This window comes from Heterodontus francisci, chromosome 26 (genome assembly GCF_036365525.1).
Source record: "Heterodontus francisci isolate sHetFra1 chromosome 26, sHetFra1.hap1, whole genome shotgun sequence".
Lineage (NCBI taxonomy): Eukaryota > Metazoa > Chordata > Chondrichthyes > Heterodontiformes > Heterodontidae > Heterodontus > Heterodontus francisci.
In genome coordinates, this window is record NC_090396.1 from 38,358,143 (window position 1) to 38,378,613 (window position 20,471).

Consider the following 20,471-nt stretch of genomic DNA (forward strand, 5'->3'; position numbering starts at 1 on the left):
GAACAACCAACTAGGGAATGGACTATTTTAGGTTTGGTACTGTGCAATGAGAAAGGGCTAATTAATAATCTTGTTGCAAAGGAGCCTTTAGGACAGAGTGACCATATTATGATAGAATTTTACATTGTTTGAACTACACGGTCAATCAGAAACTAGGGTCTTAAATCTAAGCAAAGGAAACTATGAAGGTATGAACAGCAAATTGGCTATGGTGGATTGGGAAACATGAAAAGGTATGATGGTAGACAGGCAATGGCTACTAACATTTAAAGAACTAATATAGTTTACAACAAAAATACATTCCTTTATTGCACAAAAACCCAGCAAGGAAAGTGTTCCAACCCGCGGCTAATGAAAGAAAGCAAGGATTGTATTAGATCAAAAAGGAAGAGGGGTATAAAGTTGCCCAAGAAAAAGGCAAGCCTGAGGATTGGGAGAATTGCAGAATTCTTCAAAAGGAGGACAAAGAAAATTATTAAGGGAAAACAGTATAGGAGAATAAACATACGAGAAACAAAAATGGACTGCAAAAGCTTCTCTTGGTATGCAAGATGGAAATGATTAGCAAAAACAAATATGGGTCCATTACAAGCAGAGTCAGGAGAATTTATAATGAGGCATAAGGAAATGGCAGAAAAATTAAAATGCTTTGGGCTGGATTTTCTGAGTGCGCTGCAAATCGCACTGATCTCAGCAGGCTGCTTGCGTGAAGCCGCCGTCGCAGAGACCCCGCGATATTTTGCGCAGGGGCTCATTAACATAATGGCAACATGCCGCCCCCTCATATCACATGGGGGTGGGGGCAAGACATCCAGCATCGTCATGGATGCTGGCACAGCTGATGGTCATGTGCTGGCTGCCCATGAAATAGAGCCACAGCACATCAGCTATACCTGCACCTACCGAGACCATTGAAATAAACATCAGTTGGACAGCAGATTCAGGTTTATATCAGAGAAAAAGGAAAACTTACCTGCATGGAGACAGAGGCATGCCAGGATGGCCCCATGGTTCAGTGGTGCCTCCCTGCTCACTCTCCTCCAGGCTGCACAGACAAGGCAGGAGGGTCCTCTTCCCAAACAAAGGCAAGAGGCTGCCCTCCAGCCAGACCAAGGCAGCCTGGCTTGAGGTAGCAGAGGTCAGTAGCCGTGGGGCCATCTGGCGTGACTGGGTACAATGTCGGAAAAGGATGAATGACCTGCTGCAAACTGCAAAAGTGCAACTTTACATCAGGGTTCCACTCAAACAGGATGTGCCCACCCAGTTCCAATGCAAGGAGGTTGGGCAGGGAGGAAAGGTTCAACGGGAATGGGGAAATGCATGACAGAATGTACTTCTGTTTGCTGCTCAGAGAATGGCACCTACAAGAGTGGCTCACTTAGTAGTGCGCACCAGGCATCCCCACCTTTGTGCCCAGCACCCCTATTGTGGCATGTCATGCTGATGAAATGCCATCCTTAAATAGCTGCCTCCTTGCTCCTCCAGGTGAAGAGGGCTGACAATGCCAGGGAGACCACCCGTACCAGTGGAGGTGCTGCTGACGTCAGACGGCTGACAGATGCTGAGGAAGAGGCCCTTGAGACAGCAGTCGCCGAGTTGCCCACTTACGTGAAGGAGACATGGGGGTCTATGGTGAACATACTTCTGATAAATAGAAACACTGATCAATGTGGAATTGCAGTTCTGTGATGCAATGCTGCTGTAATTGTGAAATGCGCTACATCAGGACTGAGTGTGCTCTTCCTATTGTGTCTCCCAGCCAGATGCTCGCAGTCGACCCCAGTCACGCAGGACCCCCCCCCCCCACACCTCTAAAGGAACAGTCACCTTCTGAGGACCCAGCATCCCAGGACACTAATGCACCTTCCACCAGTGCAGATACAGCCACCTCAGTAGGTATCCGTTCAGCCTCAAGTCTGGGTCACAAGCTGGTGACAACCGAGCAGCCGACTGAGGCGGAGACAGCCAAGGCCACCGACAGTCAGAGGGCTGTGGGTGTCCAGGCCCATGCTGAGCATCAGGCCTCTGATGAACTGCTGCTGTCGACAGTACAGGGCATGCTGGAGCTAATGCAAATGCCCTGGCAACGTGGTGGAGATGCCACAGGCCATGTGCAGCCTTGAACACACACTGGGCGAGTGTTTCCATGCCATGATAGCTGCCATGTCCCAGGCATATGAGCGCCTGGCATCATCGGCCCTCTTAGTGAGCCGGAATCAATTGATACATACTGACTTGCAATCCCTAGCCATGGCCATGCCAATCTTTCAGCAATGGCTAGACGAGAGGAGGACCAGGTGCATGGAAACTGTCCCTGCCTCTTCCCGGGAGAGTGGAAGGGATGGAGGTGATGAGCCACCGTGACACATCTGGGGTCCTCCCTCAAGGTGATTCCAATGTGGACGCCAGCACCTCTGCCCCTCCACCTGCGAGTCAAGCTTCAGCAGCTGAAGAGAGAGTTGCGAGATAATGCAGGACTCTCAGCCAGCCAGGCCCCCTCCAGGCATCGTGCACGCAGAGGATGACTGCCGAAGTCATCCACAGCCAAAGGGCAATCAGATCAGCAGCCTTACTCCAATCAAGCTGTTAGCGCTGAGGTTGCACCAAGAAGGGGCACTCGCTAGTGTTTAAAGAAAACACACCAACGCAAATGGGAATGCATGGGTGTCACTGCAATGTAAATACCCATTTCACTAAATGTTCTTCACTAACATGAATGTCCTTTTTTTGTGTGAATGATGTGTGCCAGCATTTAGTGCTGAGGTCTCATCCCTTTTCAACTGGCCTTTCAGGAATGCCAATGTGTGCGATACCATCATTGCCATGCAACCATTACTCATGTGCGTCTCCATGGACGCAGTGACATGGACAATGGCTCCTCAGTCAGCTGTCACCCTTGTCTAACCCATTAAAGAGGTTGCAGATGTGGACTGCTGCACAGCACGTGAGCAAGGGTGCAATGCGGCTTGCAGGGCTCATGTCAGTTCCTATGGAGCAGAAAGCCTTTGCCTGATAAGCCACTGCTATGCTTCGCTAGCTCACAGCCCGCCCTGCAAGTGGAGCATGGGTAGCCTTGGTCCTCCCATGTGATTTTCCTGTTGCAAGTCCTCAGCGTATTCATAGCCAGAGGAGAAATCCTGCTGACGTCCATCATGCCAGGCCTGCCCCCTAACCCTATTGAGTGCATAGTAGTGCAGAGCACAACGAGCTGCAACAAAAGAGCTGCCCTTTGTGGCTCTTGGAACAGGGCACCACCCAATCCATCCAGGCAATGAGTGCATTGTACATATGTCGATCGCCTGCTCAATGGTGGCTTTTGTAGCTCCACGTCTGGCGTTGTATCTCCCCTCTGCAGCAGCGGTGGGGTCTCTCACTGGTGTCAGGAGCCATATCTGCAAGGCGTGTCCCTTGTCTCCAAGAAGTTTCCCCTCCATCTGAGTCGGTTCAGTGAACAGCAGCAGCAGCTGGGACTGGCGCAGGATGAAGGCATCATGGTAGGTGCCTGAGAAGTGGGCACAAATTTGCATGAAGTGTTTCCGGTGATCAAATACCAGCTGTACCTAGATTGAGAGGCATCCCTTAAGGGCAACGTCTGCAGCGGGTAGCCTGGCGAGAGCCCTGATGGCCACATGGGTGCAGTCTATGACCCCTTGTACCTTTGATTATCTGACGACGGTGCCAAAACCAATGGCCCTCTGGACCTAGCTGTCACGGTCCGTCCAGACGCAGAGATATTCACTGGCCCTCCGGTACAGGGCATCTGTGACCTCCCTGATGCAACGGTGCGCTGCTGACTGAGACCTCACTAAGGGTCTCCAGTGGGCCACTGGAATGATGCATAGGCATAAAGCTGCTGCTATGAGAACCGCAGGCATAGGATGTCCACCGAATCCCATGGGCTGCAGGTCATCATAGTGCAGGCCACAACCCTCTTTCGACGTCTGCAGTTGCCTCTGACACTGGCTCTGACATGCGCTGGTATATCATGTGGGACCTGTAGATGTGCAGCACTCTATAGTGGAAATCTCCTCTGGGGGCTGCTGACAAGACCGGGGGCCTCTACGTGGTCTACACCTGCCTGTTGGTTCAGCCTACAGCATGTATGGATCCTCAGGAGAAGCGGATAAGACCATTTGGATTGAACCATACCCATCTCCACGTGCCAAATAAAGCTGTGTCCTTCACTTTTTAGGAGGTTTACAGGCATTGTTGTTGTACATTTAGTGCTTTTGTGCATCATCTGTGGGGCGTGGCATGGTATCGCCTGTCTTAGCTCCCACCAAAAGTGGCACAGCATGACCACATGAAGATTCGATCAGCTGCATCGATTGCCCCACCAGCAAGGTAAACCTTTACATGCCGGTTTATAGCACCCTTCCCACCCACAGGGTGACTGGATTGCCGCTGATCCTTCATGCACACAAACAATGGCGCAGAGTGGCAACAGTCTATGGAGGGGGGTACGCAGTCCCTCTCTATGTCTGCAGAGAGGTGCACCCTGTAATAACAATCCCCTCCCTTCCAATATGCAGAGTGCAGACCATGATGTACAGACTTTCCTGCGCTCTGATTGCTGCCTCTTCTGCTGTCCTGTCCTGCCAGCTCCTCTCATTCGTGAATGGGATGGCATGTGGCAGCTGCCCCCTTCAGCGAAAAAATGCTAAACTGGAGGATCAGCGAGCAGCGGGATGCATAATTAGGCAAGGTAAGTAACAATTACCATATGTAAAGTGGGGTGCAGCACCGAGGTCCCGCCGTCAGTAAAATGGGGCGGGCCATTCCTGGCGCTAGGGGTTGTGGTGGACCTCTCGCTGGAATTTTCTGCATAACCCCCAACGCCAGAGGCCTTATCAAGGCCCTACGGGAAAAGGAGTCGGTGGATCCTGTCGGATGGTTCCCCGAGCAGACCGCCAAAGTCACTTGGCGGAATGCCTCATCACCAGAACTTTCAAAACAAGCACCAAGATGTAGTTTGGCTGGTGGCGAGAAGAGCCCTCCCCGTCAGATCCTTCTTGCACACCCGAAGTCTCACCCCCTCTGAACAATGCCCTCGCGGTGGCTGTGGTGGGGAAGAGACGGTTGCCCACCTCCTTCTGGAATGTGTCTTTGCAAAGCAGGTGTGGAAAGAGATGCAGTGGTTTGTGTCGAGGTTCATCCCAAGCAGCTCTGTAACACAGGAGTCTGAACTCTGCGGGCTGTTCCCAGGGACGCACACCGAGATAAACATCAACTGCTGCTGGAGGACTATCAATTCAGTGAAAGACGCCCTTTGGTCTGCCCGAAACTTGCTGGTCTTCCAGCGCAAAGAGTTGTCCACGACCGAACGTTGCAGACTGGCACATTCCAAGGTCCAGGACTACGTGCTGAGGGACGCACTAAAGCTTGGGGCAGCCGCGGCAAAGGCTCAATGGGGAAAGACCACAGTGTAAGGTTCCCCCACCAAGCTGAACGGAGGGGCTGGATCCATGGGAAACCCCTCGAACTGTATCAGGAAAATTTTCATTTGCTGTAAAATGTAAATGGCATGACAAATGAAATGGAAGGGTTGTGAGGCAACTCATGATTGTATTGAAGGAAACTGATCACCCTTGCACTGTTTGTATTTTTTGACTTGGTGCTGTTTGAAACTGTTTGGTAATGTATATTGTACAGATTTTTATGAATAAAGCAGATTTTGGAAATTAAAAAATTAGACAAAGGGCTAAATTTTCATAGGAAAATACTAAAAACCTCCCAGAAATAATGGAGAATCAAGGAACTGCAAGGTATTATATTCATAATAATGGTACTAGGGAAACTAACGGCGCTTAAAGTAGATAAATCCTGACCCTGAGTGTTGAAAGAGGTAGCTGTAGAAATAGTAAATGCATCAGTGGTCACCTTTCAAAACTCTATAGACTCTGGAATGGTCCCTGCAGATTGGAAGGTGGCAATTGTAACGCCATTATTTAAGAAAGGAGGGAGAAAACACAGGGAACTACAGACCTGTTAGCCTTTCAGTCGTAGGGAAAATGCTAGAATCTATAAGGATGTGATCACTTGGCATCAGGTGGCAGGACCGTATCTCCAACACAGAAGTCCTCGAGGCGGCCAACATCCCCAGCTTATACACACTACTGAGTCAGCGGCGCTTGAGATGGCTTGGCCATGTGAGCCGCATGGAAGATGGCAGGATCCCCAAAGACACATTGTACAGCGAGCTCGCCACTGGTATCAGACCCACCAGCCGTCCATGTCTCCGCTTTAAAGACGTCTGCAAACGCGACATGAAGTCCTGTGACATTGATCACAAGTCGTGGGAATCAGTTGCCAGCGTTCGCCAGAGCTGGCGGGCAGCCATAAAGGCGGGGCTAAAGTGTGGCGAGTCGAAGAGACTTAGCAGTTGGCAGGGAAAAAGACAGAGGCGCAAGGGGAGAGCCAACTGTGTATCAGCCCCGACAAACAAATTTTTCTGCAGCACCTGTGGAAGAGCCCGCCACTCTAGAATTGGCCTTTATAGCCACTCCAGGCGCTGCTCCACACACCACTGACCACCTCCAGGCGCTTACCCATCGTCTCATCTCGAGATAAGGAGGCCAAAGAAGATCACAGGACGCTTAGAAAATAACGGTAGGATTAGGCAGAGTCAACATGGATTTATGAAAGGGAAATCTAACATACCTGTTGAAGCTTTTTTGAGGATATAACTAGCAGAATAATGGGGAACCAGTGGATGTGGTATATTTAGATTTTCAGAAGGCTTTTTGTTAAGGTCCCACAGAAGAGGTTAGTAAACAAAATTAGAGGACATGGGATTAGGGGGAATATACTGGCATGGATTGAGAACTGGTTAATAGACCGAAAACAGTAGGAACATAAATTAGGTCATTTTCAGGTTGGCAGGCTGTGACTAGTGTGGTAACACAAGGATCAGTACTTGGGCCCCGGCTATTCACAATCTTTGTCGATGATTTGGATGTGGGGATTAAATATAATATTCCCAAGTTTGCAGATGACAAAACTAGGTGGAAGTGTGAATGGTCTGGAGGATGCAAAGAAGCTTCAAGGGGTTCTGGAGAGGCTGAGCAAGTGGACAAAAATTTGGCAGATGAAATACAATGTGGATAATTGTAAGCTTATCCACTTTGGTAGGACAAACAGAAATAGAGTATTTCTTTAATGGAGGGGGGCTGGGAATTGTTGAACTTCAAAAAGGGGACTTGTTCATGAGACATGGAAAGCTAACACAGGTGCAGCAGGCAATTAAACCAAATGGTATGTTGGCCTTTATTACAAGAGGATTTGAGTACAGGAATAAAGATGTCTTATTACAATTATATAGAGCCTTGGTGAGACCACACCTCAAGAATTGTGCGCAGTTTTGGTCTCCTTACCCAAGGAAAGATAGACTTGCCATAGAGAGAGTTCAACGAAGGCTCACCAAACTAATTCCTTTCTGGGATGAAGGGATTGTCCTATGAGGAAAGATTGAAAGTAGACTGGGCCTTTATTTTCTGAAGTTTAGATGAATGAGAGGTGATCTCATTTAAACATACAAACTTCTTACAGGGCTCGACAGGATAGATTACAGGAAGGACATTTCCCTTGGCTGGGAAGTCTAGAACCAGGCGACAGTCTCAGAATAAAAAAGGGTAGGCCATTTCAGACTGAGATGAGGAAGAATTCCTTCACTCAGAGGGTGGTGAGTCTTTGGAATTCTCTGCCCCAAAGAGCTGTGGAGGCTCGGTCATTGAGTATGTTCAAGACTGAGATCGATAGATTTCTACATATTACAAACAAGGGATACAGGGATAGCGCAGGAAACAAAAATGGTGTTGAAGTAGATGATCAGCCATGATCTCATTGAAAAGCAGAGTAGGATTGAAGGGCTGAATGGCCTACTCCTGCTTGTATTTATGTTCTTAAAGAATCAATGTGAACTTGATTAGTACAGTACTCACAGTTACTAATTATGGCCTTTTGCACACAATCAAAAATGAACTTTTTTTCACTTATATAACAATATTCAACAGATGCCCTCCTAATCTTCTATAATTGTTAAACATTCATATACCAAATAAAATATGTACTTACGTGCAAAGGATTGATTGATCCTCACGATCTGAAAAAGGGAAAAAGTAAATAAGTCAACATTCAACAGTATTTGGCATGTTCTATTTGACATTAATTTTTCCTATATTTGCACTCCTTGTTATTCTTAAACCGTGCTGTTTCAAAATTTCAGCTATGTTAAAACAGACTTCTTATGAAGTGTGGCACCTTTAACAGTCTACAGGCTATAATAATACAAAAATAATTTCATGCTACTTCTTCAATCCATTCTAGTAAGGATACTGAATGTTAATGACTAAAATTCAGCAGCAGGTATTAATTGAAAACAGTGGAGAACAGTTCATGTAGTTAACCACATTTTTCATTTGCATAATTCTGGTGCATAACAAGATAGAAAACAAAAGCCAAAAAAGCATAAAAGTCAAGTAGAAAAATGTTTTTTTCATTCAAGAATGAATTTGGATTGCTTAGAGTATCATATTTTGCAAGAAGCAAGTTTTGGCAATCCAAGTCACAGTTTATAAACAAAAAGTTGCCTGGGCTTTGTGAGCCAGATTATTAGTTCTTGAGAGCAGGAAAAATGAATCACAGGCTGTAGTTTTGAAACCCACGAACTAGATCCGCTGCCTCAATTTCTCCAATATCATTGGCTCCCAAACCGCTTAAAGTATAATGAGCTTCAAAAAAGTATCACTATATACAATTTGAAAATCATCTTGGAAAGCCCATGTAAAGCTGCTTGTACATTGTCTAAAATTCTGGAGCCTTGGATGAGGATTTGTGACTGACAAAATTTTGATGCAAGTAGTGGGACAAAGTAATGTGCACAACATCTTTGAATGCAAGCACTGGAATCAACATGATAAAACATTCAGTTTAGCTAAAATTTGAAATCAATTAGTTGATTTACTCATGCAAAAAGCCTCCCAAGATTAAATCTTGAAACCTACATAATGATCACTTCAACCAGGAGTGTAATTTTCTGGCAGCCGAAAGACGGAAGCATTAGTGAAACAAACACTGATCTCAGATGAAAATGGACTATTTTCTATCTGTCCCCTTTTCCAATGGCAATGGACTTTGGAAGAATACCAAGAACTAAAATGTCTCAAATTGATAATGTGCAACACACCCTGATGAAACAACCCAAAATTAACTGCAATTTCAAATTCATCATTTCCCAGATTTGAAGTATCCAAGTGGAAAAAGTGTAGTTGCCAAGTTGAGGTGCAAACAACAAGTAGGTTGCTTGCTAGTCAACTAGCAAGTGCATTGTAACATGCACTTCCAGTAGGACACTTGGCCTTGTGTGCTGATTCCCATCTTGATTGTGCCTCAATAACTTGGTTTATTTAACCAAGTTGAGGAATTCATCCAAATTTGAAAATAAAAAGGAACAGAGTTGCAAAGGCCAAGACCCCCTACAATTACACACACTGTTCAAAGAGGGTAGATTGGAGCATCTTCCAAAATTCCTGACATATCCATAATGGTCAGGGTTTTTCCACATGCTGTACAGAACTGACAAAGGTGATGGATATCATGGGATTAGAGTGGCCAAAATGAGATGGAGTGTTGTAATTATGACAACTGTTAATAAGGGAAAGATTTAGCAGGATAATGGAGGGGAGTCAGGGCAAATTCAGTTGACAGGAACCCTGGTTGATTTTTAGTACCATGCCACTCCAACTCCCCATAGCCCAAAAAAGTACTAAAGTACCTTGTATTTCAACTGTTTTGCTGTATGACCTCAGGTAATCCAGCACAGACCAAGGATGAACCTTGGATATTCTGACCCTTGTGACTCAGTACCACATGAAATTGATATACTTATCCACAGTCATTGTTGAAAGTTCAATTACATGTCTTAAAATACTGAAGTCTCATTAATCCTCTAACGCTGATTTGCGCTGTGTATTCAAGATCACAGGTGGGGATAAACAAAGCATTGGAAAACAAATGCATTTTATGGTTAAATGCTTTGGAGCAGCAGAACACACTTCAGTGAAACTTTGAGTTAAGTCACTCATACTTTATCAATTTCGTCCAACAGGTCTATGCTCCTTACGAGTCTTCCCCATTGTACACTATTAATATATCCTTCAAATATTTTATCTTTTGTTGAAACCCTCGAGAACATTACAGTATCCATCAGGTGCAAGTTAACAATTACTTCCCACAGAGCTAACAGCCAATGAATACACCACTTGTAAGCCAAGAAAGCTAACTGTCCCTTTATTGTAGGGAAAAGGTGTCATAATTATTTTTTATTTTAGAGATACAGCACTGAAACAGGCCCTTCAGCCCACCAAGTCTGTGCCGACCAACATATACTAACCCTACAGTAATCCCATATTCCCTATCACCTCCCTACACTAGGGGAAATTTACAATGGCCAATTTACCCATCACCTGCAAGTCTTTGGGTGTGGGAGGAAACCGGAGCACCCGGCGAAAACCCACGCAGACACAGGGATAACTTGCAAACTCCGCACAGGCAGTACCCAGAATCGAACCTGGGTCCCTGGAGCTGTGAGGCTGCGGTGCTAACCACTGCGCCACTGTGCATATAACCCACTATTCAAAATGCTTTTGGCATAACAATGTTTTTTTTGTTTAACAGATCTTAGTTTTTCTTTCCACTTCACTTTTCTCTTTTACTGTTTAAATTCACTGACTTGTAACTTAATATAACTGAATGGTCACTTCATGTATTTTTGTAATCTTAGTTTAGCTGGTTGAATATACAAGTTCTTTTCCCTCAGTTTCCTAGGATCACAAATAGAATGCTATACTAAATGGGTTATTGATACTACTAGCATCTCCCCATTTCTAAAGGCTTTTTTTTTGTAATTCCAGATGTCAAAGATTATCTGACATGCCATACTAGGTCCCAACAGGCAAGGGTACTTCACAAACGCTCAAGTTTCCAGGGTCAACATGTTCTGTCTTCACTCTAGTTATCACATGGAAGAACTGTCTTAAATTGCAAATAGTTGGGGGGGGGGGGGGGAGGGGGGGGAAAAAAGAGGGAGAAGGCGGAGAGGAGGGGCTTTGAGCAAGCGAACAAATTTTGCATTGCCACAGCAAACAAACAGCATTTACAGACTTCAAGTACTTAATGCCCAAGAAAACATGAATGGCATTTTATAAATTTTTAATGCCTCTCCATTTGTCATGATTTCAATATGTTCCATTTACTGCAGAAGAACTGTGATTTTCTGCATGACCACTGTTCAGAGTCTTAGGCAGCCTGAAAAAATATATATTTCTACACAGTGCTTTTCATGTCTGCAACTTTTGAGACGCAGTCACTGTTTTGTAGACAAACACAGCCAATTTGCATACAGCAAGGCCTAGCAAACAGAAATTAGATGAATGACAGATTAAATCATTTTTTGGTGATGTTTGAGAAGGATAAATGTTGGCCAGGACACAGAACTCCCTTACTGTTCTTCAAACAGTGCCAAAGGTAGATCAACAGACTGTAGTGAGCTATTCTGGAGCTGGTAGATTAAGATGGAATATACAGCTCTCAAATGTTTAAAATGACATTGAATTAACATTTTTGTCAAACTGTTCTGACAGTCAAATCAACTTGAAACGTTAATTCATCTCTGATGCTGAGCATTTGCAACATTTCCTGTTTTTGTGTCAAACTTCCAGCATCTGCGGTATTTTGCTTTTGTATTAATGGTGAAGTGGAAACCAGCCCATGTACATGGCAAAGACAATGCATTTTCTGCTCAATTGTACATCAAAATTTAAACAAAACTGTGCATTGGAAGGTTATTGGTCCCCTTTGCAGAGTCTTTTTTTGAAAAAAGGTGGCACGTTTCCATAATCCATCTTTTTAGCGCTAATTGTATCTGATTGTCTACTCCATACTTCAAACTCAGACAACTTCTGAATAAAGCTTGAAGTGTGTTCTGTAGAACAGGCTGTGACCTGTACTGTATCAGAGATTCAGCCCTTCACAAAATATTAGACGAGTCAGCCCCTTTATTCAAAAAGCCTTTATCAAGGAAGCATAAATGCTATTTGGACACAATGCGATCAGATTTAAGCAATGATTCCCAATAGAAACTAGAGCAAAGCCAACCACATGCTGATGGCACATTGTTTCACAAATTGTAACCAGAGCTCAAATGGATTAGAAGCAAACTGCCACAATTGTTAGTGATCCTTAACTGGATAGCCTGTCAATTTAGAATTCACACATCTAATCAGCAGTTGACGTTCAACTATTTGGTTCACCAAAAAGAGAGGCCAGAGGTTGTACTGTACCAATAACTCTGCACTCAATTGTCAACATTTCCCTCCGCAATAGGGAATCCAAACCAGGCTGGAGTATTAAAATTTAATATTTCAACAATGCTACCAATTGCGAAAATGGCAAAATAAAGTTTCAATTTGGGTTTCAGCTTCATAACAGATTCAGGCTGTTTTTAAAAGGTATTCTCGTATGGTGGGTTCTAAGATATTCTAATATAATACATTTACACAGCCTAATTCAAGTTGTAATTGCCATGTAGGATTGGGTGGTTTTATTTTAATAAAAAAAGTCAACAGATGAAACTCTCCGCTGAACAAGTGAAAAAAACACTTGTGCACAAAAATCACATGGAGGAAGGTGAAAAGCACTTGAATGGGCCAAAGAAATTTCCCTCCTCCACTCCACAAAGGGGAACTAGAGCATGGCTACCTGACCCGAACCCGACCAGACCAGACGTGTCGGGCTCGGGTCGGTTCTGGTCTGTCTTCTGGGTCCGGCATTCAGGCTCAGATCGGACACAGTGTTGCCTTTTAGTCAGGGAGGGAAAAGCTTCCAGATTTGAACAGCCAGGACGGCAAGGCGGGAAACATGCATCGGGACTCCACGCTAGCGATTCCATCCAAGGTAGAGCACAACCTCTAATATAAGGGCGGCACAGTGGTTAGCACTGCAGCCTCACAGCTCCAGGGACCCAGGTTCGATTCTGGGTACTGCCTGTGCGGAGTTTGCAAGTTCTCCCTGTGACCGCGTGGGTTTTCGCCGGGTGCTCCGGTTTCCTCCCCCACCCAAAGACTTGCAGGTGATAGGTAAACTGGCTGTTGTAAATTGCCCCTCGTGTAGGTAGGGAATATGGGACTACTGTAGGGTTAGTATAGATTGATGGTTGTTGGTCGGCAGACTCGGTGGGCCGAAGGGCCTGTTTCAGTGCTGTATCTCAAATAAAATTTTAAAAAAAAATCAACTTCATTCCGGTGGGGGGGAAAAAAAAAAATCAAAGGACTTGGGCCGGATGTGGTTCTGTCGGACTGTGGTCGGGTTTCAATTGCAGACCCCAGCAGGCCTTTAAGGGGCACACTCTCAAAAGTAAATGCCCTTCAATTTAAAATGTTTGCAAACAAGGCACAAGTCAAATTGTGACAACTGTGCAAATTTCTTGGACTAGAACTTTTTCCTCACTCCCAGGCCCCCCCAAGAAAAGCTTCAAAAAGAGTTGACTGCTCTTCCCTTTCTTCAAAAGAGGACATCTTTCTTTTATTCCTTTGGTGAAATTACACAGCAATTTTTTTTTCAAAACACCAAGTTCAAAAAACCATGAATTTGTGGAGCACACCATTAAATTCAGCAGTCTGGCAACAACCATAGCAAACAGTATAGGAAATTTTTATATGGTGGTTAATGTTCGACAGGAATGGAGTTTTGCGCCTGTTTTTGCATGTTAATTTTGTTGGCTGCTGTGCATGACAGCTTCAGGTGATGGTTTCCATACCAAAAAAAGTTAGTGGGTGATATTGTTATAGAATACCAGAGGAAACATGTAGATGTTTGTAAAGCTTTTCACACTGTGCCATGTAAATGATTAGCCCACAGAAGGGATAGAATGAATTAGGGCATGTTTCTGGAATGGACTGAAATTAGCTCAGTCAGAGAAAGTGGTTGTGAATGGAGTTGTGTTAACATAAGGTCATTGCTGTTTAGAGTATAGAAATGATCTGGACCTAGGAGTGGGGAGGTGGAAGACTTTTTTTTTTTGCAGATGACATAAAATTAGGGAAGGCTTTCAAACCAAATATAATTGGATCTGGAAAGTTGAGGAAGTCAGCTGATGAGTGGAAAGTCACAATTAAAATTTCAAAAATGCAAGATAATGAGACTAGGAAAAGTATAAAAAGTAGTGATATATAGTATAACTTCAATAACATAGAAGATTTGGTCAGGGAACACTAGCCAAAACAAATATATAACTGGATAGAATGGCAGATAAATTCACCGCAGACAAAGGTTTAATGGACTGCAGATGGGAAAGAAAAAAAATAGGTGTACATAAAAAGGAATACAGCACATGAAAAATTGTTTACTTGGAAAAAATCTTGTGAAGGATAGGGAAAAACCCAAATTCAACCCAGTCTCTGACAGGTTGGTTGATCCTAATCAGGGTGATAATAGGGATATTCCAACTGCCTCAGAATACAAAGACGAAAAACTGACCAGAGATTGATAAAAACCATTCTGAAACTATCTGCATTGGATGTATTCTTGGGAGCTAGTTAAGAAAAGGGCTGGATTTTCCTGTTATGTCCCCAGAATATTCTGCTGATACCTTCAAGGTGCTTAGATGAATAATGGCCATTTTTTCAACAAACAGAAGGATACTCAGTACCCATGGAAACAGACCCTCAGCAAGGAATGAAATTTGTGCACAGTGCAGGCACCATGCTTGCTGCAAATTCTATTCACTATTCATATATGAAAATTCAATGTTTTAAAAAAAAATGGCAAGTGTTAAGTTCATAGTACAAGCAGTAAGGCGACAAATTTAGGTGTCAAATTTTAATAATGATGGATATACTCAGACCAATTTTTGCTCTTCATTTTCCTAATGTCTGCTTCCTGCGTCTGTAAGGTGGCATTTGCCAGATATGCAATAGTATTTTCTGCCAGTGACCTCCAGAGTGGTTGGATTCGATTGTGTAGGCACCGGGGTACCGTGACCTACAACAACCAGTTCTTTGGATGCCACCATTGCAACAATCAAAACTTCACTTCAGTGAAACTTGGACTGGACATAGAATTAATGCTTCATATGCTGCACAGCAAAATCTTTGATACTTCTTTAGGCGCCACATTACCTCATTAAAAACCACAGGCATCTTTTAAACCCACATTTTCCTGTCTCTAATCACTTCTGCTCTGCGCTCAAAGAACCTCAACATCACATAGCTGAGCAAACTAAAATACCATCTACATTCAGGAACATTTCAGAAAATCATATGGTATAAAGACTCAAACTGTTTACTGAAATAGCAAGCCAGTAAATTAGTCCTGCTCAACCTGACTCAAGCACCCATGAATGTTCGTGTCATTTGAATTTTCAGGCCATCAATTGCACTTGAAATTTTGTTAGCCAAACAATTTTGCACACCCTTCCCCACACCCGCCCAAAAAATGCACCCTTGACCAAGACCACTGAGGCGAGGAAGAATGCATACCCATCTTTCTGCATGGATTCACAGCTTCAAAAGATGAATAAAATGATTCTTCTCCTACAGCAGAATCTAGCATTTCAGCAAGTGCCCACACAAAAGAAAAGCTCTACATTAGGTAGACAGTAAAATATTTGATCTGCACTTCACACAGACCAAATATTCTTAAGGAATTAAAAAACCTTTGCCCAAATAAGGTCAACAAGAAATCAGACTGAATTGTTTGGAATAGGTAACAGTTTACACAAATCTTTGATTCATACAAACCCGTTCAATTTAACCACCACAAATAGATCTTGGCCATTTGTCTGGATGCAAATCTCAAATCGATTGCTGTCATTTAGCAATTTTTGTACAAACTTCCTAGACAGAGCTAAAGTTCATTTAAATATAATTTTATTGCCACTTCATTTGTATTTTTCAGTGGCCAAAGTTGTGCCATCATACCTAATGCAACACCAGTGATTATAGAAAAAAAACTGAATGGCTATGTGTGGCTTAATTGAAACGTTGCCCTTGGTAACCATTACAAATTTTAGGTTGCAATAGATTTTCTCTCCAGTTCAGTGTTACTGATCTCTCCCACAAGTACACCCCCTGTTCCTTACAATCAGAGTTTACTAGTACCTAGTGATACAGTAATGCGGCTATGGGGTTTTAGTAATAAATCCCTTGTATGGTCCCGATACTGAAACTTCCTATGTACCACTAACTGCATTTTTCCTCTCTTCCAGAAGACAACTTGATCCACACATTTGAGGCAAGGCCAACTGTAAATCAAATTTTTTATTTTGCATGTAAAATTTGAAAGTTAGAAAAGTTTTTCATAATGATGCTTTTAATGGCACTTTTTTCATTTAGGTAAATAACTGTCAAAGAAACTGGTACAAAAATAGCTAATGCCCTAGAAAACATAGCATGCTACACTATCTGAAAACAGGTGGCAGTAAAGTTAGGGAGCACGTCCCCACTGTCTGACTCAACTAAATCTGAAACAAAAAAAACTAGAAACTCAGGTCAGGCAGCATCTGTGAAGAAAGAAACAGGTGTTTCAGGTCGATGACTTTCTTACAAATGTCATCAACCTGAAATGTTAACTTGTAGCTCTCTCTCTACAGAATCTGGCTGAGCATTTCCAATATTTTGTTTTTAATTACAGATTTCCAGCATCTGAAGTATTTTCCTTTTGTTCAACCAAATGTGAAAGTAGTGATTTGCCACTCCCTGAACTCTGCATACATCACGTTTGATCAATTACACCTTCAATTAAACCTGCTACCACCCTCGGAGATGGGGGCTCCTGACAGCTGCACCCCTCTTGCTAGGCTCTCAATGAGCTATGCCAAGTGTGTTAATGTTTACTGGAATATCTTGAACCCTTACAACCTCAAGATGATGCAGTAATCAGGAAACATCACTTCTCCAGCTGGTATGTTTGGATCTAAAGCACATTCCCAAAATATTCCTTGTGTGTTCGATTTTACTTAATAGCAACATATTTTATATATAAAAGTTAGCCACAATTTCCCCCTCAGGGTTTTAATTTTTTTTGTTTTAAATCCTTAGAACTTGGTGGAATGCAGTTACAGAACTTCTTGGATTGCTGCAGCAGCTTTTAAGGTCAAATCTCTGTGGGAGAAATGGGCTCAGAAATGGAGCAAAAAATGGTCCAAAATAAGGGGGTGGGAAAAAGAGAAAGAGGAGGAGCGGGAAAACAGAGAGAAATAAAAACAATGGGGGCAGTTATGCTCATCTGATAAAGTACTCACCCAAACTCGATAAGGAACCAAGCTCTAGGAACATAGTGCAACACGAAGTGCTGGATTGTCATAGACCATCCTTTGGATGATGCTATAATCAAAGGCCAAAGCCTCCAATGGGCATTAAAATTTTACAGGGTGTGACCTTTCCATCTTGTAAAAAGCTCAGATGTTCTTTATTATGAGGAGCCTGTCTGAAAGCAAGTTATGAATATTGGAGCATATATTACTTTTGTAACCTACTGGCAGCAATTAGCATGACCCAAGAAATAGAGAGGTGTGGTTAAACAAAGCGCCCAGAGTCGATGGAATTCCACCCGAAGTCTTGAAGCATGGTGGCCCTGCCCAATACACCAAGCTCCATGAGTTTTTCACAGCCTGCTGGGAATAGGGCAGGATTCCACGACATCTTAATGATGCTATTATCATCACCTTGTACAAAAACAAAGGAGAAACATCAGACTGCTCCAACTATCGTTGGATCATTCTTTCTATTGCTGGGAAGATCCTGGCTAGAATACTTCTGAACAGGCTTCTGCCTACCATTGTGGAAAAAAACCTCCGAGATCCAGCGTGATTTCGGAGCAAACAGAGGCACCACAGACATGGTACTTGCACTCAGACTTTTACAAGAGGAGTGTCATGAGCAAAATAAAGGCCTGTACATCACTTTCGTAGACCTCACCAAAGCATTCGACATTGAGTACAGATGGACTTTGGAAAATCCTTGAAAAACTTTGATGCCCACCCAGGTTCCAGCCATGGTGAAGCAGTTTCATGATAATCAGTATGGACAAGTCAAGCAAAACAGCGACCTCTCAAATCTCTTCCATATCTCTGATGGCATAAAGTAGGATGTGCGCTGGTCCTGACCCTATTCATCTTTTTCAGCATGATATTGCAACAGGCAACAGAAGACCTTAAGGGGGGAGTTTGTGTACACTTCTGGACTGAGGGAGGCCTTTTCAAACTCAGATGTCTGTGTGAGCCTGAAGACACAAGAAAAACTCATCCGTGAACTTCTTTTCACTAATGACTGTGCTGTCCTGGCCCAGAATCAGTAAGACATGCAACATATAACACATTTTTCTGAGGCGACTCAATTCTTCAGACTAAAAATCAGTTTAAAGAGAACTGAAGTCCTGCATCAGCCTGCACCCCACAAAGAATATAGACCACCAAGCATCATCATAGAGGGAACCGAACTGAATGCCATCAAGCAATTTATTTATTTGGGGAGTATCATCTAGTTTGATACCACCATCGATAAAGAAGTGGACAATAGGCTCTCAAAAGCAAACAGTACATTCAACAGACTCTACAAGCCTGTGTGGAGCAACCACAGCTTCAGAGCACAGACCAAACTCAGTGTACAAAGCTATAGTCTTCACCACCCTTCTTTATGGCGCAGAGTCATGGGTCTTGCACCGCCGTATTTTTTTTTCATTCATGGGATGTGGGCGTCACTGGCCAGGCCAGCATTTATTGCCCATCCCCAATTGCCCTCGAGAAGGTGGTGGTGAGCTGCCTTCTTGAACTGCTGCAGTCCATTTGGGGTAGGTATACCCACAGTGCTGTTAGGAAGGGAGTTCCAGGATTTTGACCCAGCGACAGTGAAGGAACGGCAATATAGTTCCAAGTCAGGATGGTGTGTGACTTGGAGGGGAACTTGCAGGTGGTGGTGTTCCCATGTATTTGCTGCCCTTGTCCTTCTAGTTGGTAGAGGTCGTGGTTTGGAAGGTGCTGTTTAAGGAGCCTTGGTGCATTGCTACAGTGAAACTTGTAGATGGTTCACACTGCTGCCACTGTGCGTCTGTGGTGGAGGGAGTGAATGCTTGTAGACGGGGTGCCAATCAAGCGGGCTGCTTTGTCCTGAATGATGTCGAGCTTCTGGAGTGTTGTTGGAGCTGCACCTATCCAGGCAAGTGGAGAGTATTCCATCACACTCCTGACTTGTGCCTTGTAGATGGTGGACAGGCTTTGGGGAGTCAGGTGAGTTACTCACCTCAGGATTCCTAGCCTCTGACCTGCTCTTCTAGCCACAGTATTTATATGGCTACTCCAGTTCAGTTTCTGGTCAATGGTAGCCCCTAGGATGTTGATAGTGGGGGATTCAGCTATGGCAATACCATTGAATGTCAAGGGGAGATGGTTAGATTCTCTCTTGTTGGAGATGGTCATTGCCTGGCACTTGTGTGGCACGAATGTTACTTGCCACTTATCAACCCAAGCCTGGATGTTGTCCAGGTCTTGCTGCATTTCTACACGGACTGCTTCAGTATCTGAGGAGTCACGAATGGTGCTGAACATTGTGCAATCATCAGTGAACATCCCCACTTCTGACCTTATGATTGAAGGAAGGTCATTGATGAAGCAGCTGAAGATGGTTGGGCCTGGGACACTACCCTGAAGAACTCCTGCAGTGATGTCCTGGAGCTCAGACGATTGACCTCCAACAGCCACAACCATCTTCCTTCATGTACGCCTTCTAGAGTACTTCCATCAGCGCTGCCTCCGCAGCATCAAGATCCGCTGGCAGGACCACATCTCAAACACTGAAGTCCTGGAAACAGCCAACATCGCTAGCATTGAGGCCATCCTCCTGCAAAGCCAACTGCGTTGGGTGGGTCACTTTGCCAGGATGGACATGTTGCATGGACTCCCTAAAGATGTGTCTCTGTTTGCCACTTTGACCATCACCAGTGGGAAGTGCAGGCCACAGATCGCGATACCTAGAGACGCTACATCAGGAGGGCTAGTGAAGAGTGAAGAACCACCTCTAGCAGCGACTACACCTTCACTTGTACCCACTGTGGGAGAATCTGGTCAGGGATAAGCCTGGGTAGCCACCAGAGGGCCTGCAATCAATGACTACAACCTTCTCAAAATCTTCATCTGCGAAGAAATGCCAAGATGATTACTTTTGTAACCTACTAGCAGCATTTAGCATGACCCAATAGAGAGGGGTGTGGTCATGGGAAACTTTCCAAAACTTTCCATAGTACATGGAATCTTCCCTGAAAATTCAAATGGACCACCATAACCAAAAAAAAAAGTGTACTGGAACTCAGCTTTACTCTAGGAAAAATAAAAGTGAATTTTTAAAACATCAGCAACACTACATATCATGTATTCATTCACTTTCTTTAAAGCATTACTATGAAAAATTCTACCAAGGCCCTTA

At 44.0% G+C, this 20,471-nt stretch overlaps 1 protein-coding gene across 2 annotated transcripts in view; it reads right to left on the reverse strand.

Annotated features, from left to right (window-relative positions):
- Positions 1–20,471, reverse strand: part of LOC137384269 (myosin-10) — a 170,660-nt gene that overhangs the window by 97,442 nt on the left and 52,747 nt on the right. For both annotated transcript variants that reach the window (XM_068058046.1, XM_068058045.1), the window contains exon 4: positions 8,074–8,101. In XM_068058046.1, the coding sequence (XP_067914147.1) occupies positions 8,074–8,101 (28 nt within the window). The remainder of the gene's footprint in view (positions 1–8,073; positions 8,102–20,471) is intronic.